General features: G+C 47.8%; 2 protein-coding genes across 5 annotated transcripts in view; one reads left to right on the top strand and one right to left on the bottom strand.

Moving 5' to 3' along the window:
* The window catches only part of Brd3 (bromodomain containing 3), a 32,269-nt gene extending 19,856 nt beyond the window's left edge, over positions 1 to 12,413 (top strand). For 3 of the 4 annotated variants that reach the window (XM_075985555.1, XM_075985554.1, XM_075985556.1), the window contains exons 7-13: positions 461 to 589; positions 3,217 to 3,408; positions 4,228 to 4,278; positions 4,627 to 4,868; positions 7,353 to 7,645; positions 8,606 to 8,731; positions 9,426 to 12,413. In XM_075985555.1, coding sequence (XP_075841670.1) covers positions 461 to 589; positions 3,217 to 3,408; positions 4,228 to 4,278; positions 4,627 to 4,868; positions 7,353 to 7,645; positions 8,606 to 8,731; positions 9,426 to 9,541 — 1,149 coding nt within the window. In that variant the 3' untranslated portion in view covers positions 9,542 to 12,413. The remainder of the gene's footprint in view (positions 1 to 460; positions 590 to 3,216; positions 3,409 to 4,227; positions 4,279 to 4,626; positions 4,869 to 7,352; positions 7,646 to 8,605; positions 8,732 to 9,425) is intronic. The other variant, XM_075985557.1, reaches the window with a different exon arrangement.
* Positions 12,414 to 14,139: 1,726 nt separating this feature from the next.
* On the bottom strand, positions 14,140 to 16,625 carry Brd3os (BRD3 opposite strand). The gene has a single exon (XM_075985558.1). It carries the CDS (start codon positions 15,207 to 15,209, stop codon positions 14,955 to 14,957), a length of 255 nt encoding a protein of 84 aa, XP_075841673.1. The 5' UTR covers positions 15,210 to 16,625; the 3' UTR covers positions 14,140 to 14,954.
* Positions 16,626 to 23,807: the final 7,182 nt, after the last annotated feature.

Here is a 23,807-nt window from a genome sequence, read left to right as displayed (position 1 = left end):
GAGAACTGCCTCTGGGCCCAAGACATAAGGCAAATTGGTAACAACTCCTGGATTCCTCACAAGAAAAGCAAACTCTCCTTCTGTAAATTGAGTGGACTTCCCAAGATGGGCAGCGTCTTTACCTGAAACTCCATGAAAGTCCCCAACACCAGAACCTTCTGTGATGCCTGCTGTGTGGAACTAGAAACTAGCTGAAGATGGGTTTGGCTGTAGGGTTGGTTTATCTCCCAGTGTTTCTTCATCCAGTGGCTCTGTCCTTGGAGCCAGAGTGCTTCGTGTTGAACCATCACTTCTGACCCCTTCTCCCAAGGCTCCCTCTTCTGAGTACTCCAACCCAAGCTAATTGACAGATGCCCTCACTGGCAGTTGCCTTGGTTGCCAGAAGATGTTCTGAGTCTCTGAGTCTATCCCCTACATGGTTTGGGTAGTGCTGTCTGCTCACACTTGTTGCTTGTTACAGAGGAAAATGGACAGCCGCGAGTACCCAGATGCACAGGGCTTCGCTGCTGATATCCGGTTAATGTTCTCGAATTGTTATAAGTACAACCCTCCAGACCACGAAGTGGTGGCCATGGCCAGAAAGCTCCAGGTAATCCAGAGCTGGGTGTAAATGTGATTAACAGCTGAGTTGTGCTATGAGTATTGAAGCCTTAGATGTAGCTGGGTGAACTGGGATGATACAAGTGTCTGAGAAGCATCTCCAGCAGGCAGGCCTCTGAGGAGGCTTATTTCCACAGCCTGTTTTGCCTGTGTGGCAGTGAGATCCTGCTAGGCTTAGAGCAGATTCCAGGATACATGGTAAATAGGCTAGCCTCTGATTTTTTAAGCTTCAGGATAGGATGGGAAGGTGGGAAGCAGGCAGTAGCCTCTGTGGCTGTAGCCTAGCTGCCCTTCAGGGTACCACTGCAGGTGAGCCTGTCCATGTGGGACTGGTGTACCCTAGTAAGGCTAGCAGGTGTCCACTCTGCTGAAGTGTTAGAGCAGGGCTGGGGGCGTACAGTGGATGACAGTCACTGTATGTTAGTGACTGTCCCTTTTTTTTTTTTTTTTGGTTTTTCGAGACAGGGTTTCTCTGTGGTTTTGGAACCTGTCCTGGAACTAGCTCTTGTAGACCAGGCTGGTCTCGAACTCACAGAGATCCACCTGCTTCTGCCTCCCGAGTGCTGGGATTAAAGGCACCACTGCCCGGCTGTTAGTGACTGTCTTAAGGGGAGACCAGAGTGTCCTGACATAGCCTTTCATGCAAGTGTGAGCCATTCACATGGTGTGAGCACTTGTATATATATGATGTACTGCCAAAGACTAGGTGCTGCATAGAACACCAAGATTTCTCTGCTGTTTGTAATTGATTATTTGATTGGAGGAAGTTATCAAAAGACTTTGTTTTTGGAGACAAAAAAATAAAGATTATGGTTAGTTTTTTTCCCAGCACCTGGACATTGTGATTTTTGTTTTGTTTTTCTTTGGGTTGTTGGTTTTTTTATTTGTTGTTGTTGTTATTGCTGTTTTTAACTGAGTCTGAGGAGCTGGAGAGATGGCTTAAGCTGATAAGAGCACTTGTTACTCTTGCGTAGGGCCGAGTTTGATTCCCAGCACCTACATGGTGGCTCACAACCATCTATATAGTTCCAGTTCTAGGGGATGCAACACTCTCTTCTGGCCTGCATGCATTTGAGCACTGCATTCATGTAGTGCATAAACATACGTGCAGGCAAAATACACATAAAATAAAAATTAAAAAGTTTTTTAAACAGTGTCTGGTTCTGTAACTTAGGTTAGCCTTGAACTCATGGCCATCCTCCTGCTTTATTCTCCTGAGTCCTAGTTGGTGTACCATGACTCCTGACTTTAGGACCTAGAATGTTCTATGAGAATTTCTTAATTCCTGGCTCAGGCATGTCCTGAGGTCCCTGAAAGCCATCTTGGGTTATGAGGACTGCTGGGCAAAGCCTTTTTTCTCATTTGTGGGTCCTCCTAATGTCCTAATGGTTTCACTTTTTTTGAAAATGGCACTGCTGGGAAACAGTGCACAGTGGTCATGGAGGTCTCCTTAAGCGCAGAGGCAGCCTTAGGGCCTGTCTACTGCTAAGACCTTGCTCTCTGTGTTTGGACTTTGAAGGCATCACCATACAATGTCGAAGGGCACTGTGCTGTCCTCCCGAGGCTGGGGGAGCTTTGTTATTGGTGTTGTTCAATAGTCACCACTGTGAATTTTAGGAACTAGGCACTAGGGGCTAGAGTCCAACACCCTAATGACTTGCCAACAGTAGCCTCCCAGACCTTTGGCTTCTTAGTTTGGGGATCTAAGGGTTGGGAAGAGTCTGAGAGCACACTCAGAGGAAGCACTTTGAGAATCTGGGCTCCAGCATGATGGGTGTGCACATGTGTGCACTCTCATACATGTCTGGGTGGACCGAGTATATGAGGCAGGCAAAGGGAATGCCCTCTTATTTCCACATGGCTCCCTCATCCCTTTCTGCCCCAGGATAGAGTGATATTCGTTTTTTTGTTTTTTGTTTTTTTTTGTTTTTTCGAGACAGGGTTTCTCTGTGGTTTTGGAGCCTGTCCTGGAACTAGCTCTGTAGATCAGGCTGGTCTCGAACTCACAGAGATCCGCCTGCCTCTGCCTCCCGAGTGCTGGGATTAAAGGCGTGAGCCACCACCGCCCGGCGATAGAGTGATATTCATCAAGAGGGTTTTCCAAGTGCTTGGTCCTGCAGGAGCTGTGAGGGACTTTCCAAATTTAGCTTTGCTGGGATATAGCTCATGCCATTCACTGGGTATGAGGTGTGTCACTGCAGTACAACCCCAGAAAGGGAATCAGGTGAGACAGGAGCCAGCTCTCAGTGGCTAGGATCCCTGCTGGAGTTGAGGACTGAAGGAAGGGTACTCTTGTTAACAGAGGGCATTCCTGAGGAGCCTGGCACCCAGGGCTGTATGACTGTCCGTGCCTTCTACACAGACTTGCAGATTAGCCAGGGGAGCTGCATGCCAGGCCCCAGAAACTCAGGTCTGTGATTGGCTGGCCTCTTTCCCCCATTCTAGGCCTACACTTGGGAATTGCCTGGGGATAGTAGGGGACAAAGGAGGGTGGCAGGCCTATGCCTCCATAGAGCCTGAACTATGTGTGGTGTGGTGCAGCTCAGAGGCATCTTACATGCTGGAGGGGCTGTCTTGTGGGTGTGTAGGTATTTAGCTGTCCCCTTTTTTCCTCAGGATGTGTTTGAGATGAGGTTTGCCAAGATGCCTGATGAGCCTATGGAGGCACCTGCACTGCCTGCTCCTACAGCCCCTGTAGTGAGCAAAGGTGCTGAGAGCAGTCGTAGTAGCGAGGAGAGCTCTTCAGACTCAGGCAGCTCAGACTCAGAGGAGGAGCGAGCCACTCGGCTGGCAGAGCTGCAGGAGCAGGTGAGGATAACCACTTCTATGCTGTTTCCCAGTGGGTATGGACCACCAAGCCTTACTGCCTAAGATGGCCTCTTGCCATCACTTGTTGTTTCCTCCAGCTGCTGTGATCTTTATCTGTAGCGCTGGTAGAGGGTCTCTGGTGGGGTTGCTCACACAGCACCTTCCTGGGTCTGAGGAGGCTTCCTGGAGCACACAGGCGACTGAAAGTACTTGTGTGTCTGAGACATTCTTGGACCCCTGGAGGGCAGGACCCTCCAGAAAGGCTGGAAGTCAAAACAGGCCACAAAGATGCTTTTTAAGCAGTGGCTATAGTGGGTGTGCTACAGGCTCCAAGAACTCAGATCTGTGCCTCCTGTGACCTCCTCTGCCTCAGTCTCCCTGATATGCAGTATGACATGACTTGTTTTGAGATCGGCCCAACAGTATGAACTATTTTCCCAGGGTATTACAGCCAGCCCCGTGGAGTCAGAATGTAGCCAGCAAGCAAGGCAAAGTAGTGTTCTTGCTTGAGCAGGTGGCTCCAGGGGGAGGACGGGCCAGGAGAGTAGAAGATTGCCAGATGAAGCTACATGTCAGATTCTGAGATGATGAGGACATGGAGCAGGGAATACACCTTTCCTTCCCAGTGCATGGTGCCTTTCCCTGTTGGCTATGTAGCTTTTCCCAGGATACCCAGGAGCCATACAGGCTACCTGATTACCAATACAACGTGGGTCACAATCCTTCTCCCCGAGACATAAATGCAGCATTCTGTCTTGCTGGCTGCTGGTGGGCACCAGGAAGATGCGTTGCTGCCATTGTCTCACTTTGATCCCGCAGACTGGCTGCGGAACCTTCCAGGATCAGCTGTTGAATGTCTCCTCTGTGCAGGTGCTCACACTCTAGTCGTCTTCTGAAAGATAAGCATTAACAATGAAAGTATTAGCTGCCGTTAGCAAGTTCCTCCCATGTCACCTGCCCCAAGCCCAGCCTATGGGCAGCCACCCTGGGAGGTGGGTCCCTGTCCCAAGAGGCGAGGGAACAGGTTCAGAAGGTGAAGTGACTCACCAGCAGGCACAGAGAGAGGGGCAGAGTGGGCTGTGAAGTGCTTCCCTACATCTCTCTGGCTTCCAAAGGCAGAGCGGGCCCAGATGCCCCTGGCTTATCCCACATAGCTGAGGCAGCCACAGGGGCACAGGCCTACCCAGACTGCTCGCTTAGCTGCCTGCTCTTTTCCAGCTGAAGGCCGTGCATGAACAGCTGGCCGCCTTGTCTCAGGCCCCAGTGAACAAACCAAAGAAGAAAAAGGAGAAGAAGGAGAAGGAGAAGAAGAAGAAAGACAAGGACAAAGACAAAGAGAAGGAGAAGCACAAGGCCAAGTCCGAGGAGGAGAAGAAGGCCAAGGCCGCCCCACCAGCCAAACAGGCCCAGCAGAAGAAGGCTCCCACCAAGAAGGCCAATAGCACAACCACAGCCAGCAGGTGGGTGACCGCCTCTCAGGCTCTCAGACCCCTCAGGTCACGAGGACTGCCAGATCCGGGACTTTGCACCTTGGCAGTATGGATACTGGGGTTGGAACTTTGGGGTGACTGTGAGTTCCTCTGGGGCCTGCTGGGGAGGTCACCCTCACCTGGCTGGCTGACTCTATAATGCTGGGCGTTAGGACATTTGCACTGCCAGAGGAGGCATCTCGTGCTTTCAGTGTTTGGGACCTTTTCGTGATGTGGGCCAAGGGGCTTTGCTGTGCAGCCAAGTGCTCTAATTTCTGGTATAACAGGTAGACAAGGGGTTGAAATAGGAAAGAGCAGGAGACAGGATTCTCTCTAGCTAGGTGGAAGCAGCAACTTATGAGCTGGTGAGCAGGTAGGCTGTAGAAGCTAGGTCCAAAGCCTCAGGCAAGGCTAGCAGACATGCTCCTTTGGAGAATTAGTATGGAATTGATATTTCTGGAGGGGAGGGGTCAACACTGGGGAGAGGTTAAGGGTAGGCTGCCAAGGTCCCCTGCTCTGGTAAGGCATCCTCAGAGAGAGGATCTGATTCTGGCCATTGTGGAGGACAAGTCTGTGAGCGGCAGTTATGGAAGCGAGGACATAGCAAAGAGGCTTTGATGGCTGCTTGGGATTGAGTTGGGAAGGCTTTAGTGCCTGGATTCAGGAGAAAAGTGTGTGCAGCCCTGGGACCATCAGGCAAGAAGAGGCCATGCAGGCCATCTCTCTTCCCATCTGACTTGGGCTTTGTTTACTTCTCTTTCTCTCCTCAAGGGGATGCAGAAATCAGTTTTTCTCATATTGTCTTTATCTGGATTTAGTATCCATGTTAATGCTGGTCCCTGAAATGGTGGGATATAATATTCCAGAGTAATTAGGAACTTTTTTTGTTTTGTTTTTCTGAGATAGGGTTTCTCCATGTAGCCTTGGCTGTCCTGGAACTTGCTCTGTAGACCAGGCTGACCTCAAACTCATAGAAATGAGTTTGCCGCTGCCTCCAGAGTGCTGGGATTAAAGGTGTATATTATCACCACCCAGCTTCAATTAGGAACAATTTTAAATAAGATGGTTTACTTTTATTTCCTGGGGGTTGACTATGTTGTGGGACTCCTCCACTCTGCATTTTGTGGCCTGGCTTTAATGCAAAAATCTGTAGGACTAAAGTATCTTCATGGGCAGTTGACACATGATGTAGATAGAATCCAGTCTCTTCCAGATAATATTGCTTGACCTGAAACCTTCCTTGTTGCTTTTAATTTTTGAGACAGGGTCTATGTGTTCCTGTCCTAAAACTCACTGTGTAAATTAGGTTGGCTTCTGACTCACGGACATTAAAATTTTAATTTTAAATTAAAAACAAAGCCAGGTGTTTTTAATCCCAGCACTCAGGAGATGGTGGCAGTCAGAGCTCTGTGAAGTCAAGGCCAGTCTCATCTACATGGTACATTCCAGGGCAGCCAGGGCTGCATAGTGAGAACCCGTCTCAAAAATTAATTAGAAAATTACGTGTGTGTGTGTGTGCATGTGCGTGTGTGCGTACGCACGTGTGTGCATGCACGCATATACATGTGGAGGTCAGAGGACAGTTTTACAAGAGGGGGTTGGGTTCTCCCATTCTATTAGGTGTGGATACTGGGGATTGAACTTGAGGTATCAGGCCTTCATCCATCAAGCCATCTCACCAACCCCTCAAGCCCTCATTATAAGAATATAAATATAGCCATTTATGACTTTCCCACCCCTTCAGAGACAGGGTCTCCCAGTGTAGTCCACACTGGATTTGCATTTATGACCATTTTGCCTGTTGTAGTTTGTATGGTGTTTTTCTGTCTTCTTTCCTTTAACTGACACTGAAGGGTCTTGTTTCTCCAGACATTTTTTTTTAAAGATTTATTTATTATATATACAGTGTTCTGCCTGCACATACAACTGCAGACCAGAAGAGGGCACAGATCACATTACAGATGGTTGTGAGCCACCATGTGGTTGCTGGGAATTGAACTCAGTATCTTTGGAAAAAACAGTGCTCTTAACTGCTGAGCCATCTCTCCAGTCCAGGTCTTGTTTCTCATCTGATCATCTCTTGCTTTTAGCTGGTGCATCAGCCACTTGAATTTAGTATAATAACTGACACAGTTGGATTTCACCTACCATGACATCACTCTCTCTACGCCTGTTTTTTTCTCTTCCTCCCACATTGCAAATTATCTGAATGTGGAGATCTGGTTTTGACTTGTTGAGTTTGAAAGATAGTTTCTGACTGGGCCCTGGGCCAGGAAACACATGTTGTGACCCTGAAGTGTGGTCTTGCCTGTCCGTGGCAGGCAGACTAGACATCAGTGGCCCAGCTTTTGTTCCTGAGGAACCTTGGGTACACTCCTAGGGAAGAGAGCAATCTGTAGTGGAGAAGAAGACAGGTAGGTGGTGGGACAGATAACTGAGACTCAATGTCACATGGCTCCCTGTCTTCTTCCTTAGACAGCTAAAGAAGGGTGGCAAGCAGGCATCTGCATCCTATGACTCAGAGGAAGAGGAGGAGGGCCTGCCCATGAGCTATGATGAAAAGCGTCAACTCAGCCTGGACATCAACCGGTTGCCTGGCGAGAAGCTAGGCCGTGTGGTGCACATCATCCAGTCCCGGGAGCCCTCGCTCAGGGACTCAAACCCAGATGAGATTGAAATTGACTTTGAGACCCTGAAGCCAACCACGCTACGGGAACTGGAGAGATATGTCAAGTCTTGTTTACAGAAAAAGCAGAGGAAACCGTTGTGTAAGTTTTCTGGCAGAGCATGTTGCTCATAGCCTCTGCAGCCCCTGAGAATAGGCACTGGCTCACAGCTGCCTTACTGTCTAAGCCTACCTGCCCACCACAGGCCCCAAGGACATCTGCACTCAGCCAGTAATGCCTGCCCCCATATCCTCTTCCCTGTTCTCTGCTAAGGAAGATGCCTATTAGGCCTTAACTGGCTTGTAGTGGAAAGGTAGGACTGGGGTTGGCCTCGCCCATTTGTTCATGTCCAGTTAGGGCCCTTCTCTCTCCCCTCCCCTCCTAAAGCTCCATCTGGGGCTTTGACTGCCGGGAAGAGTCTCACTCCCTTGGCTCATCAAGTGTCCAGAATCTCTACAGGATGGACTCTGACCCTAGGTAAAGTGCACCCTGAATTTGATAGTTTCACCAGACAGGAACCAGTCACTGCCAGAGTCTGCAGGTGCTGGAGGCTGGGAGGAAGGGAAGTCCCAAGGCAGCCCCTCACTATCTAGGTTCATGCCAACCTAAGTGTGGCTGTTCGTATGTGTTTGATCCTCTTTTGCTCTGGAACAGACTGACTTGAAGGTGATAATGATAAATCTGATGGTGAAGGCGTAACTTTGCCAGACCATGTCAGTCTCTGTGGCTTAGGCAGGAGAGAATAGCTGTGCTGAAGGAGGACTGAGACAGGGTCTGTGCCCTTCCCGTGGACAAAGGACAAGTCATAGCCCAGACTCTAGACTCTGGTAACGTGTAGAGATGAGGGAAGGCTCTGAAGATGTGTCACGGTGGTTCCAGCTCCCTGGTGTTTCCTACTACACAGGGATCTGATAACAGCTTTGCACCAAAGACACTGATTATGCAGCAAGGCAGGTGGTGCATGCACTAGTGTGTGGGACTGGGACTTTTTGGCTGCCTGGTTGGCTACTGGCTGCTGGCAAGTTATAGGGAATGTCTCACTGCTTACCTGCCATTCTACAGCAACAAGTGGGAAGAAGCAGGCAGCCAAATCGAAAGAGGAGCTAGCTCAGGAGAAGAAAAAGGAGCTGGAGAAGCGGCTACAGGATGTCAGTGGACAACTGAACAGCAAGAAACCCACTAAGAAAGGTAACCATCCAGGCCATCAGAGGACAGTAATCACAAGGACCAGAAGAGTTTGATCAACCTCCTAGTATCTCTTAGATTTATCTACAACTAGGGGTGGGGGCATCTTTGGCCTTTGGGAGGTTGCAGAATCGTGTGTGTGTGCGCGTGTAAGCTCCTAAAGGCCCACACAGTTGGGTTCCTGGAAAGAGCTCCTTAGGCCTGGGATCCACCCCTAAGCATCAATCACCAGCTTGTAAGAAGCGGCTAGTTTCTGGCTTTCTAACCCAGCATATTAAATTGGTGCAGTGGCAAGCTCTGTCTTCTGCCCAGGCCCTAGGTTTAGGTGAGTGGATATTTTTGTCTCTTCTTCTCTGGAGTTTGAGACCTTTTCCCTTTGTTTCAGAGATGCTCTAGAATAGCAGGATGTAGGCAGTGGACAGAGTCTGAGACCATTGGTCAGCTGGGATCCCACCTGAGCTTGCATACCAAGTGCTATAGTTTTGTGGTTTCTATCTTCCTAGTGTCAGATAGGGCAGTGAGGGTCTGTGACTTGTGTCCTAGTGTGGCCACATGGCAACTGAATGCTATTTTATGAGCATCCTTCAAATATTTGCTGTACCTCTGGGTCAAGACACAGATAACCTGTGACAGGGTAGTGGCGTGAACACTTTTGATCACACACTGCTCAGCGAGGGCCTCTTTGCTGTCCCTACAGAGAAGTCCAGCTCAGCGCCCTCGGGAGGCCCATCAAGGCTCAGCAGTAGCAGCTCCTCTGAGTCTGCGAGCAGCAGCTCCAGTGGGTCCAGCTCCGACAGCAGTGACTCAGAGTGAACTTGGACTGGAACAGAGCTGGACAGATGGACGTGGCACACGCCGACTGCAGTGTCCCCTCCTATGGTTAATATACTTTCGTTCCATGGTGTGCAGGTTTTCTTTTACTTCAGTGTTATGATCTCTTCCAGCTGTGCTCCCGTAGGGCGGAGAGCCTCGCACGTGCACCAGACCCCAAGAGAGGGCCGAGCTCTGTGGGAAATGCCTTTGCAGCTTGGTTTAGTTGTTTGGAGACTGCGGCCTGGGATGCTAACCTGATAACCATAGACACAGTGGGAGGTGTGGCTGGACCTGTCCAATACCTCTTCAGGCCCAGCCTTGCCCTTAGTAACTTGGAGGAAGCCTTTCAAGGGTTTTGGTCTAGAATGGGTTCTGTGTTTGAAAGCTGTTAGAACACTAACCAGCAGGTTACTTCTCTCTGCAGGGGCTGAGGACAGGTGTGTCAGCCCACAGAAACCAGGCTGGGCCCCAGTAGAGGGTCATGGTAGCTGCAGACCAGAGCCTCCCACCTCTGGGTTGGGTGTGGAGGAAGAGGGGTGCTGAGTTCTCTGGCCCTATGGCTGTGCAGCGTGCAGGTTTCGGGACACCGAAACTTTACCTCAACTTAAGGGAATAAAACAAAAAACAAAAAGATTAAAAAAAAACAACAAAATAGAAAACAATAACAAAAAACTTTTTTGTAAGTTCATCCATTTTCTACAGAAGTCCAGTCCAGCGTGCCCTACTTTGCTAGCGCTGCCTGGCTGCCGCCACCTCACACTCTGAACCACCTCCCCAGTTTTATGTATATATAAATACTTTATTTATTAACATCATTGGTCATTTTTAAAAAAAAAGGAAAAAAAAAGAAAAGAAAAAAACCATAAATAAGTGCATTAAGAGAAGTAGTGGAGATACAGGCCTCTGGCGACGAGGAGACTGGACCCGTGGTGAGAAGATTTGGTCCTGTGGCGGCGTGCCCTTCTGGTGCTCATCACGTCTGGGCTCTCTGGGTTTTTTTGGTTTTTTTTTGTTTGTTTTGTTTTAGATGAACTTTGGGGATTTTACAAATGTAGACACCCTTCGGCTGCAGCACATCCTCATTTTATGTTGTCTGTTCAGTTCTTTCGTACTAACATCAACGGAGGGAACCTCGGTTCTTCAACACAAGCTTTGTAAGCTGAGAGAAAAACGATGTATATCAGGCCAAGTCCTTGACATTTAATTTTCTATTGTAAAAAGTAATAATATACAGAGTTTAACAGAAAGTTCTGATCAGTTTGTTGTTGTGGAGGCTGCCAAATGGTTTTGGAATTCAGGGTCAGCCTGGATTAGCTCTGAGCATTGTGGCCTCAGCCAGGAGCACATGGGCCAATCTCCCAGGCCTATAAGTACCTGCCTCTCCAGCCTGCAGAGGTTCTTCCTGACCTCTCTACTTTTGACAGGGACAAAGGTGAGCCTGATGATCGCAGGGGTCCCTGTTCAAGAATTTCCAGTTAGCCCAGTAAACTGATTCTCCTGACCCCCACCTGAGAGAGCCAAGTGCAGAGCCTTGTGTTGTATGGTTTTACTTGTGGTGGGGTCTCTGCAGTTTCTTCCTTTGCTTCTAGGCAGAGCCAGGGACCCTTAACATCCCACATGGGAGAAGTTTAAAACTCCTAAAAGCAGTCCCACTAGCCCACTAGTGAATGTGGGCAGGCAGTGGGCATCAAGCTCGGGAAGTGGCTGGCTGGCTACCATGTCTAGACGCCTGGTGAGTTATCAGTCAGTTTGTTAAACTTGTAAGCCAGTTTTGTTTATAATAAAAATATAAGTGGATTTTAAGGTTCCATTTTTTTAAAGTTACCCTTGTTTTTCAAAGGTATTTTTTAAACAGATCTTTAATAGAATATTTAAGCTGTGACTAAGAAATAAACATGAGGAAATTGACAGGCCTTCACATGGGGTCTCAGTGGTGGCCTACCGTGACAGCCTAGCCAGCATGCCTGGGCAAGGCACAGTGCCTGGGCTTGCATAGGGTGCCTCTGTGAGCTGTTAGGCAAGCAGAGTCTGGCTCTGGAGTGGCATCCCAGCAGCGGGGCAGTGGTGTAGAGCTGGTTACACAGGATGGAGGGTCTGGCATTTCCACGACTGTGGTCCCTACTGAGCAGCTTCTGTCATTGGTGCTTTTAACTTTTTTTTTTTTTTTAAGCTTTCTGTCTAGACTTAAACTGTTTTGTCTCCAGAGTTTTGGAGGACATTGGTTCCCACAATGCCAGGCTGCAGGGTAACTACCATTCCCTTCTTGTGAGTTACAAAGGCTACATGGACTTAGATTGTCCTGTACAGAGGTGGAGGGCAGCTGTCCATGACTTCCGTGAGGGTTACATGCAGGGGTGGGGTAGGCACTTGGCAGAGTCTTGGAGGCCAAGGGATCAGATCTCCTCAGGCTGTGTAACTTAGCTTGCTTACAGACTGGAGACATTTTTTTTCTGTGTTTTTCTTGGTTTTTCCTTTTGCAGCTGTCACACCTTTTACAGTCATTTGGGAAACAAGCCCACTGTTAAAGCTTCGTCATCCTGTTTATCATTGTCCCTGCTGCTGGCATAACACTTCCAGAAGCTTTTCTTTTTTTATATATATATTTAAAATGTTTCTTTTCTGTATGATGTGCATGCAAGTTTACCGTAACTTTTCTTAAACTTTTTAGTGCCGTTTCTAGTATATTCCTGTAAATGTCAGTTACTGAAAATGAGTCCATTGTAAGTAGTTTTAGCTTGTTTTTTGCAATGCCGGCCTCAACACCACAGAGTTAAAAACGGTAGGAAGTACTCTGGTGTCTCTGGTAATCATGAACCTTTCTCCTGGGGTGTTTGTTTTGTTTTCATAATAAAAAGAAGGGGGAAAAAGGCTATGTCTGTGTAGTTCTCTTTGCTGCAATGCCTCTTTTTTGTTGTTATTGTTTGTTTTTGTTTTTTCAAGACAGCGTTGGAGCCTGTCCGGGAACTCGCTCTGTAGAACCAGGCTCTCATCGAACTTAGAGAGATCCACCTGCCTCTGCCTTCTGAATGCTGGGATGAAAGGCATGTGCCACCACTGCCCAACTGCAGTGCTTCTTTCTAAGGGCACAAGGCGAGCTCCTCACACTTGACCTCTTACAGCTTTTGGTAGAAACACACAGAACATCCCAAAAGGGCTTTAAAATACTTCAAGCTAAGTGTGGTGGCACATACCTGTAATCTATTGGGAAGCTGAAGCTGCAGAACTGATTTTTTTTTTTTTTTGAGACGGATGTCTTTGTCTAACAGCTCTGGCTATCCAGAAACTTCTCTGTAGACAAGGCTGGCTTCAGTGTCACAGAAATCGACCTGCCTTTGCCTCCCAAGTGCTAGGATTAAAGATGTGTGCCACCACTGCCCTGCTGCTGTGAATTCTTTAAGACCAGCCTACTACACAATAACAATGGAGACTCTTGCAGGACAGCAGCAAAGAACTTGGAATAGCTGCCATCCATCATGGTGCTGGGGGACAGGAAGTCCTCACTTGGACTGACTGCCTTTCTGAGTATCAAGGCTTTCCTCAGACGGTTTCACCCATTCCCTCCCCTCCTTGCTGCAGTCTACTGTCAGGTTATTTGTGGCATAGGCCTCCAAGTGTTGTGAGGCCAGTGGAAATGTAGGTGAGAATCATGAAGAACCCTGTATTACTCACTAAGAATAGGCTGTGGAGTGCCTTGGACACAGTGAAGAAGGAATGGGGAGTTGGGCTTTAGGGTCTAAGAATCCTAAAGTTTTCCAAGTGGCCAAGCCATTGGCATCAAGCCTGGGCGGGAGGTTCTTGTCGGGTCCTATGGCATGTCCATTCCATCCACAGTGGGTCAGGCTACCTCGTCATCCTTGCTGACACTAACCCTTCCCATCAGACTAGGCTCTTACAGCACTGACCTGGCCTCCCGAGACAGATGGCATCCTCCTGTAGTCTAAGCAGCTTAGTGACTTCCCAGTGTCCTACATGGGGCCTGATGCTTATGTGCCACTCATTCCTGCCGACACCCTGAAGACAGCTGTCCTGCAAGTGCTTACTCTCCTAACACAGTCTGTGACCTCAAATCCCATCTCCAAGTCAGTGCTGTGTCTGATGCAGTCTTGGGATAGCGTGAGGTGGAAGCATTTGGCAGAAAGTCTGAAGCTTTCCTGCAGGACTTCAGCTGAACTAAAAGACTTGACAAGCTAAGGAAACAGTTTCCAACTCCTAGGACTCCCTGTCAGGTCCAAGCAACTTGAACTATTCAACAAGCTTCCTCTCTAAATGTACAGGGATATTCTACAGAAGTCCAACCCATGGCCTTGGTCTGCAGCGGGGACTAAGCCAAAGGACCTAGGTTCCTCAGGAGGCTCCAGCTAGCTAGGTCTGGCTAGCTGAAGTGTTTGAGGAATGCACTGTGTCCTGGTGGTTCTAGAACAAATTTGCACATCTCTATAAAGAGATGTAGGGTATAGTGAACACAGCCAAGGGTGAGACATTCTCTTTACTTAGATTATAAGCCAGGTGCCGTCTCTGCCAGTGAGTGCCTGGTGAGTGGGCAGAACAAGTTGCAAGTGGGGGTACTGCCACTGGCAGTTTGTGGCTGCAGAGTGCAAGGACATGCATGCCTTCTGACAGTGGCTGTTTGATGTATTTCCATACCAGGGCTCCCTTATCAATCATTAGCTGTTAACTGTGTTCAGAAAGCTAAGGTTTTACACACCAAGGTAAATGAGAAAGGAAAGAGCCTTAAGACATTTATTTAGAAGACTCGGCTTTGACAAAACACATCCCCTGAATTTGTATAGCTACACAGACCTTAAGTGCACCAGAGGCAAGTACGTTCCAGCTGTCTATACCATGTGTACTGAGGTGGAACATGAGATCTAATGAAGCCCACTGCGACCTGACAGGAAGGAGCCCCTATTCTCCACCATCAGGTAAATGCTCTTTCCCACACATGATTAGGTTTGGAATCAAATCAGGCAACTTCGATGGGGCTTTAAATTGCAGGGGTTTGCTTAAGGTGTTTAGGACATAACACACCTACATACAAGACCAGTGTGGATGGTGCTGCAATGCAGTAACCTATACATCACTAAACTCTTGGCTTTGGAGTGCCACTACAGCCCGGGCCCCTTTCCACATGTCACTGTGGTGAACAGAGATCTGGGACCCTCCAAGAAGAGAGTCCTCTCTTTACCCGGGACCTGACCCATTTTGTATCAGGCAAGCAGCTCATTGGAGCTGGGGACGTCTCCCTGGTTTCCCTTTTGTTTGGAACAAGCATTGTGAGCGCCAAGGCCTGGGCAGTGAGGGGCACATCTAGGTACCAGCTGTTGATTGATGAAGGGCTGGGTGATATTCTTGGGTGTTGAGTTTTTATACCACAGCTTGCTCTTCACATCCGTCAAGGGTCATCTCCCTGAGATTACATGACTGAGCAAAACTTAGACTGACCGGTGTCCCTAGAGACCCCAAGCTGGTTTTTGTCTCGAACTAAGATGGCTTCATTTCCATACTGGGAGTACCACATGCTACGACTCCTGCTCAGGTATGTACTGGGTGGTACAGACTCCAACTTCTGCTGCTGCTGTTGCCAAATGAGCAAGGAAGTGTCCCTGTACCGGAGGCGGGCAAAGCGTTCTGACAGGGCCTTCTCTGCCAGCGGGACCCGGCCACTCATCCCCCAGTCCCAGGCTCTTGCACACCTGGTTTTCCTCCTAGGTCAGGAACAGCTGGCTGCTTTGCTCTGTTAACTAGTTGGCCAAGAGTCTTGATGGCTGTTGGGTTAAGGAGTCCTTGTTCACCTTAGTGATGGATGTAGGCTACTCAGACCTTCCATGGGCAAGATCTCAGGAGGGCAGGGGAAGCCAAGACACCACTGACCCGGTTCAAAAGCCATGTGAGAGTCATTCCAGACAGAAAGTGGGTCAGATTGGCGTTGTGGTCCAAACTCTGCACAATAGAGTTCTATAGACTTGGCAGAGCCTCCACACCACTCCACTCCACACACTCAGGTGTCCACTGCCTCTGCAACACTTCTGAACTCAGACATATCCAGGATCCCGAGAGAACGGGCATTGTACAGTCTACAGAAGGTGCTCACCAGTCCACACTACTCACAACGCAGTTGGGATCTGGACTTGGTGCTGGTTCAAGTCCTTTTCTTCTAGCTACTCTTCCACTCTTAACATGGGTGACATTGCAAAGGGAAGAAGCTGTCGGGCATCGGGAGCAGGCCCAACACGGGCTTCGCCATCAGCAGCAGCCAGGATGGGGTAGAGTTCAGTGAAGCTACTCACGAATGCGGCCGGCTGAGCTGGGTGGAAGGGTGAGGCGTGTGGGCAATCGCAGGTCCCTTAATAATCCACGGATGCTTAGTGATACCAGGGTCTCCGCTGGTGAGAGAAGCGTCCCTCAAATACGGAGCAGAACTCCTGGTAGGAGGGAGGATGCAAGTCCCACGCCCCTCGCCCCTGCTTCTGGCAAAAGTATAGCTTCCCCAGCCCTGTCCAGACGTTCCAGCAGAGTAGCCTTCCCGACCAGCGTTCGTGGACACGCGTGGGCCGGGTGACGCAGGTGCTCCAGGTCCGGGGTGGGTCCAGGAGGCCGCGGCTACGTCTCCATGGCAGCGTCGCAGGCGTGGTGAGTCGAGCGCCGAGGACCGGCTGCCTACGGACCCATCGATCACTCCGCGAGGCGGGGGACGACCCAGAGGGAGAGGCGGAGTTGCCTGAGACGGGTGGGGAAGAGAAGGGGGAGGAGGAACTGGAGAAGGAGGAACAGAAAACGTGTTGGGAATCTAAAGGGAGGGAAGAGGGGAGGAGCTGGGAGATAGGAAGAGCCGGTGGAAGAAGACGTCAAGAAGAGCAAAATCCAGAATAAGAGGCCTGGAGAGAGAAGAGGATCCTGAGAAAGTGTGTGTTGCGGGGAGAGGAAGACGTACTAGGAGATGGGGAGGAGCTGAAAGAGGCAGGGTGAGAGGAAAACAGGAGTAGGGAAGGAGCATGAGGAAGAAGAACTGGAGAGGAGAGGATGAGGCTTGAGCCTAGGAGCCTGAAGAAGCGGAGGAGGAAGGGGCGTTTTGGGAGGAAAGGGACATTGCGGGAGTCGGTGGAGGTGGTAAAGACAAAGGGAAAAACTAGAAGAGAAAAGACGCCTGGGGAAGACAGGAGTCAGGATAAAGGAGTGGGCGGGTGGGCGGGGAGCGCGGGAGCCTAAGAGCTGGAGAGAACTTGGGGGCTGGGTTTGAGGCGGAGCCTGAAGAGGGAGTAGCTGCTGGGGAACAAGAAGGAGATGCTGAGGAAGAGCAGGCGTTAACATTAAGGCACCTTCCCAGTCCTGATGCTGTTATAATGGTTCCTGCGGCTTTTCTTTATGTTTGGGTTGGAGTGCTCCAAGTGAAGCGTTGTTCTCCGGTTTTATTTCCTTTTTTGCAGTTACTTTGTCAGACCTATTGCTGTTACTATCGACGTCCCACTCAAATGATGGGTGGATTTTTTTCTTAATTTATTCACTGTTGTGTGGGATGTATCGTTTCAAACGCAGCTATATAACTCGACCACTCCACGTACTGTTTATCTGAATTGTCCTAACAGCCCCAGAGAAATTCAGCATGCACTCTTCCGATTAGACCCCAGCAACATACTTTGACCCCGTGTTCATCGTTTTCCTTCATAAAGTTATTTTCACAGTTTCCCCCAATGCAAGAATATTGACATCAGCGGGTAGGGAGGGTTAAGGGTAGGATGATGGTGGCCAGCGCATGGGAGGCAGAGGTAGGCAGATCTCTGAGTCTGAGGCCAGTTTAGTATAGGTAGTGTTTCAGGCCAATCAAGACTACATAACAAGACCTTGGAGGGGGGAGGGAGGGAGGGAGGGAGGGAGGGAGGGAGGGAGGGAGGGAGGGAGGGAGGGGAAAAAGGAATATGAACACCCTCAAAGCAGAACCAATTTTCAGAATACCAATTCTTTGTTTTTTAATTTTATTTATTTTATGTATATAACTACTCTATTTGCATGTATGACTACATGCCAGAAGACAGCATCAGGTCCCACTATAGATGGCTGTGAGCCACCATGTGGTTTCTGGGAATTGAACTCAGGACCTCTGGAAGAACAGCCAGTGCTCTTAACCTCTGAGCCTTTTTTCCAGCTGTTTGTTTTTGAGGCAAGGTTTTTCTGTGTATCCCTGGCTGTCCTGGAACTCACTTTGTAGACCAGGCTGATCTCTAACTCAGAGACCCACCCACCTCTGCCTCCCGAGTGCTTGGACAGTGCCACCACTGTCCAGCTCCTTCTCAAGTTCTTAATGATTCTCCTTGAGAATCTTTAGTTCTTTTGTTTTGTTTGTTTTTCAAGACAGGGTTTCTCTGTGATACAATCCTGGCTGTTCTGGAACTTGTTTTGTAGACCAGGTTGGGTTTGAACTCACTGAGATCCACCTATCCCTGCCTCCGAAGTGCTGGGATTAAAGGCATGTCCCACCACCTCCTTGAGTTCCTAATAATCTTCCTGCCTTGGCTGCTAGTAGAAGTAGCCATCAAGTGACTTACCTGATATCTGAGGGCAGGCCCCTGAGGGATGGGCTGTTCATCCTAGCTCTACAGTTTGGGCTGCGTTTGCAGAAGATTTTCCTTTATCTATGCCCCTTGGTGCTGCCAGTTCCTGCATGTGTCCATGCCTGGGATCTCACCAGTGCTTACTGATTAGGCCAGTCACTGACTGTCCTTCCTGATCTGTCCATGCCCCATAGGAGCAGGAACTTCAGTAGCTTCTCTGTGCCTTCCCACCATGACAGTAGCAGTAAAACCCTCTATGCCCAGGAAGCTGAACTGACAGGGCTGTATTTGCTCTCGGTTCTGGAAGTGAGATATCTGAACTCCTGTTGTGGACGGAGATGGGGATGTAGCTCAGTCGATAGGGTGTTTGTCTAGAATGCACACAGCCTAGGTTAGACCCCTAGCACTTCATAAAATAAAACTGGGTGTGGTGGTACAGCCCTCACACACTGGAGGTGGGGGGCAGAAGAATAAGACGTTCAAGCCCATCCTTGGCTATATAGTGAGCTTAAGGCCAGCCTGGGCTACACTAGAGAGACTGTATCTCAAAAAAAAAAAAAAAAGGAGAGTCCAGGGGGTGGTAACACATACCTCTAATCTAAGTACTTGGGAGGCAGAGGTAGGTGGATCTCTGTGAGTTTGAGGCCAGCGTGGTCCACAGGTGGAGTTCTAGGACAGCTAGGGCTACACAGAGAAGTCCTATCTCAAAAAACAAACAAACAAACAAAAAGACAAAAAAAACCCCAAACAAACAAACAAAAATTATGGATAAGGTGACTCTTACTGCCAGCACTCTGGGGGAAAGTTATCTGCAGGGTCTCCTAGCTACAATGACTGCTCTCTGTGTCTGTCCATCCTTAGCTTGCAGCTGAGTCACTTCTGCCTCTACCTCAGTGACCACATGGCTATTCTTCCTCATTGTGTCACCAAACAAATCCTCTACCTCGTGTTACTGGGTCTCTAAGGATGCAACACTGAATCTAGAAATCATAAAGATAATTTAAAAGGATCTCATTTTCAAGACTCCTTTTCCCAATCTGATTTCATTCTTGGGCCTCAGGGATTTCACACGCACACGTCTTTGGGCGACCTCCCACTTACCCTGCTATTACACCTAACACAGAAATGGGGGAGGTTGGGATTGGTTATCTGGCCAGGTTGTGGCTGAAAGCTCTGGATACAGCTTATCTCAGGGAACAGGTCAAAGGGCAATGCTAACTAAACACTGACTAATCTGATTGTCCCCTCTGGTCACCGAGGAGGTGGGACCCAGTGGCAGCTTCTGCAGGACCCAGAATGATGAAAAAGAAAAGTATTCAGTTGTTTTGGCTACAATATGGAATTTATTTATTTATTTAGGAAAGTTCTCCATGTGTATCACTAGCTGGCCTGAATCGCACTATGTAGCTCAAGCAGGCCCTGATTTACAATCCTCCTGCCTCAGCTTCTTGAGCAGATAGAATTAAAGACCTGCACCACCAGGCCTGGCAAAGCTAGTGTTTTGTGTACACAGGGTAAGTGCTGATTTACAACCATTAGCCCAAAGTAATATTTTGTATTCAGTTTTTGAACTTGAATATATGCAAGCAATGTTTTTTTAATCTTATCAAACCTCCCACTTCCTCCCTCCAAACTCTTCCCTGGTGCTATAGAGATGAATATTTTGCATTGGTATGGATCTTGGCTTATTGATACAAATTTAAGGTCAATTTTGTTATATTGCTGCTCTTGATTAAGGTATTGTGTTTGTGCAGCATAAAAATGTAATGTATAATTAAAATACAGTTTAATTGATAGTTATCTATAATAGTCAAGCTTGTAGTCATGTTAGTTGGGTTTTCTAAATGTACAGAGATTTATTTCAGATGGATAGATATTCTTCAAACCTTTCAAAGAGTAACAGAATATGGCATTTAAAATGTTTAAGAACTAAATAAATAAATAAATAAATATTTTTAAAAAAGGGGGGGTTGGAGAGATGGCTCAGTGGTTAAGAGCATTGCCTGCTCTTCCAAAGGTCCTGAGTTCAATTCCCAGCAACCACATGGTGGCTCACAACCATCTGTAAAGAGGTCTGGCGCCCTCTTCTGGCCTTCAGGCATACAGACAGAATATTGTATACATAATAAATAAATAAATATTAAAAAAATAACATAAAATGTTTAAGAACTTAGGACTTTTCATGACAATGAGACTTATCTGCTCCTGGCAGGTACCAATCTACTTCAAGAGGATGATGAGCATCCAATAGGCTCCTTATGGAGTTTGTTAGCCATTTGTGCAAGAAATTGCTCTTTCTTGGACTGCTTGATGGTATGCTGTATGAACTGGACATGCAAGACCCACAGAAAAATAACTGCTGAAGTTGCCTAAAGAAGGTGTGACAGTCCTTCATGGTTTCTGCTTCATAAAAGAGTATGCCAAACTTTCTGCAGGATACAGAAGAAAGTGACTGACAAACTGCCAATAGAGGCAAAACAGTCTTTCAAATTTCCTGCTTCATGAAAATGTCTGCTAGATATTATGGGCCAGTAGGCTGAAGATGGATGCCCCAATGTTACAAAAGAACTCTGGGTGAGGGCTGGAGAGATGGCTCAGAGGTTAAGAGCACTGACTGCTCTTCCAGAGGTCCTGAGTTCAATTCCCAGCAACCACATGGTGGCTTACAGCCATCTATAATGAGACCTGGCGCCCCCTTCTGGCTTGCAGGCACACATGGAAAGAATGCTATACACATAATATAATAAATAAATAAATATTTTTTAAAAAAAGAACTCTGGGTGATTGTCCAGGCAGCAAGATGTCTCTGTCAATTCTAGAGTTTTGAAAGTTGCTTACAATGAACTTCCTGTTTACTTAGGTAATATTATATCCTTCTGGGGTCTCTAGTGGAGTTGAAGAATAGATAGTTATAATTATAATTGTAAGTGGACCTAATATTGTAACTATAGTTCTAGTTTGATAACTGTTTTGTTATATGTAATTTTACTATGTTAAAGTTAAAACTTTACTTTTTACTTAGGCAGAAAAGGGGAAGTGTTGTGGGATGTCCTTTGGTATATGTATTGCTTTAATTGGTTAATGAATAAAGCTCCTTTGGCCTATGGCAGGGCAGAATAGAGAAAGGTGGGAATTCCAAGCAGATACAGGAGGAAAGAAGGTGGAGTTGCAGTGGTGGCATACTCCTTTACACCCAGCACTCAGGATGCAAAGGCAGGAGGATCTCTGTGAGTTTGAGGTCAGCCTGGTCTACAGAGCTAGTTCCAAGACAGGCACCAAAGCTACACAAAGAAACCCTGTCACAAAACAAACAAACAAAAAAACAAATGGCGGAGTCAGGGAGATGCCATGTAGCCACTGAAGAAGACAAATGCCTGGGAACCTTACCGAACCTTGTGGTAAAATATAAAATAATGGAAATGGGTTAATTTAAGATATAAGAGCTAGCTAGCAATACACTTAAGTAACTGGCTAAGCAGTGTTGTAACTAATATAATTTCTGTGTGATTATTTCAGGTCTGGGCAGCTGGGAAACAAATAAGCAGCCTCTGCCTACACTGTGGGACAACCAACCTGTCTCCCTCCTGAGTTCATGTCCTTTTATTTTACTATTGCTGTTATTATTTTTATTGTTGTTAGCCCACTGATTCTAATTAATGCGGACTATATGCACACAAGTGTGGGATTATCCAATGGGGCATGGACAACCTACCGGTGCCCACATCCCCAGAGAAAAGTGCCTCTGAGAAGGCATCAGCTCCCAATAGCTCCTTAGTTAGGAATGGGACCTCAGGAGTCCCTCCCTCATCCATGCTGGAATTTTTTGTTTGTTTGTTTTTCGAGACAGGTTTTTTCTGTATAGCACTGGCTGTCCTGGAACTTGCTTGCAGACCAAACTGGCCTTGTTTACAAAGATCCACCTGCCTCTGGCTCCTGTTGCTGGGATCAGGCGTGCGCCGTAACTAATGGGGTACATGCTGGAATTTTGATTGACTTGATCTCATGCAGGTCGTGTGCAGGCTACAACAGCTGCTGTGAAATGCTGTGTGTGACAGGGTGTCATGTCTAGAGGACATGTCACGGTTCTCTCCCAGCTCTTACACGCTTTTCGCTCACTCTTTCATGTGTGCTGTTCCCTGAGCCTTGAGTGAAGGGAGGTTGATATAGGTGACCTACTTGTGGCTGAGCACCCACAGTCCCCGTGGGATTTTTAAAATGATCTCTCAGAGAGGATAAAAGGCTAGCATTCCTAAATATTTGTTCTAGGCACAGCTTGCTACTCAAGGATGCTGTCTGCTAGTCTGAGGCAGCCCCCAGGAGGTCTCCTTGCCTGTTTGTGGTAGGCTTTATCAGGGAGAAGAAGCTGCCATAGTTGGCCCCACCATTTAAAAGAAATATTTATTCTTATGCGTGTGGGTGTTCTGCCTGCGTGTATGTCAGTGTGCCACATGCATGCCTCACACCCTCAGTGACTGGAAAAAGGTGTGGACTCCCCTGAGACTGGAGTTACAGATGGTTGTAAGCCATCCTGTGGGTGCTGGGAATCTAAATGGGGTCGTCTGGAAGAGAGGCCATTTCTATTTTTTTTATATTTACTTATTTGTTTATTATGTATACAGTATTCTTCCTACAGGCCTCATTACAGATGGTTGTGAGCCACCATGTGGTTGCTGGGAATTGAACTCAGGACCTCTGGAAGAGCAGGCAATGCTCTTAACCCCTGAGCCATCTCTCCAGCTCCCGAGGCGAGGCCAGTTCTCTTAACTGATGTGGTGTAGGAGGTTCTTCTGTTCATGTGTTGCTTTCATTGGGTAATGAATAAAGAAACTGCTTTGGGCCTGATAGGGCAGGACTTAGGTAGGTAGAGAAGACAGAACTGAATACTGGGAAGAAGGGCAGATGCCGCGGATATTCTGCTTGAGACAGATGTTGGTTAGAATCTTGCTAGTAAGCCACAGTTGTGTGGTGATACACAGATTAATAGAAATGGGTTAAATTAAGATGTAAAAATTAGCCAGTAAGAAACTAGAGCTAATGGGCCAAGCAGTATTTTAATGAATACAGTTTCTGTGTGGTTATTTCGGGTATAAGCTAGTCAGGCAGGCGGGACAAAGGGCCCCCCTTTCCTTGTAACATTGATGAACCATCTTTTTACCTCTATCCCTAACCCGTGGGTTTTACTGGATCAAGAATGAAGGAGGTCTGCGTTCCCCTAGGTGCCCAGACTTTGACTATCAAACAAGCAGTGTTGGAGAACTCACAACTTGTGGAGTGGGTGGGATACTGTAAGCGATGAGCATGAATACTCAGACTGACTTCATCACCCTGGACCAAGACTTTGGGGAGTCTGATGCCAGGTGGTTCATTGACAGCATATTAGAACACAGTACAGTTTGGAAAGAAGTTTCCTGCTGTGATATAATCCACGGTGCACCAGGAAGTGTCATTACACTCAAACTCAGGGTACACGTCATTCCTCCAAGAAGATGGATTCTAGAGATAAGTACGCTATCTGTACTAACTTAAGGGCTTAAGGAAGGGTCTTGCCTGGTCTTGGTATTACAGATAGCATAGAGGTCATTTGGGCTACGATCTACCTCTGGTCCTAGTTATGAGAGCTTGGGGGAGCCTCTGGCTATACAAATAACGTAAGAGTCATTTAGACTACTAGGTATCATCTCCGGTCCTAGTTGTGGGAGCTTGAGGAGCCCCTGGCTGTA

The sequence above is a fragment of the Microtus pennsylvanicus genome, chromosome 9 (genome assembly GCF_037038515.1).
Source record: "Microtus pennsylvanicus isolate mMicPen1 chromosome 9, mMicPen1.hap1, whole genome shotgun sequence".
Lineage (NCBI taxonomy): Eukaryota > Metazoa > Chordata > Mammalia > Rodentia > Cricetidae > Microtus > Microtus pennsylvanicus.
This window is presented reverse-complemented; position numbering and strand designations above follow the sequence as displayed.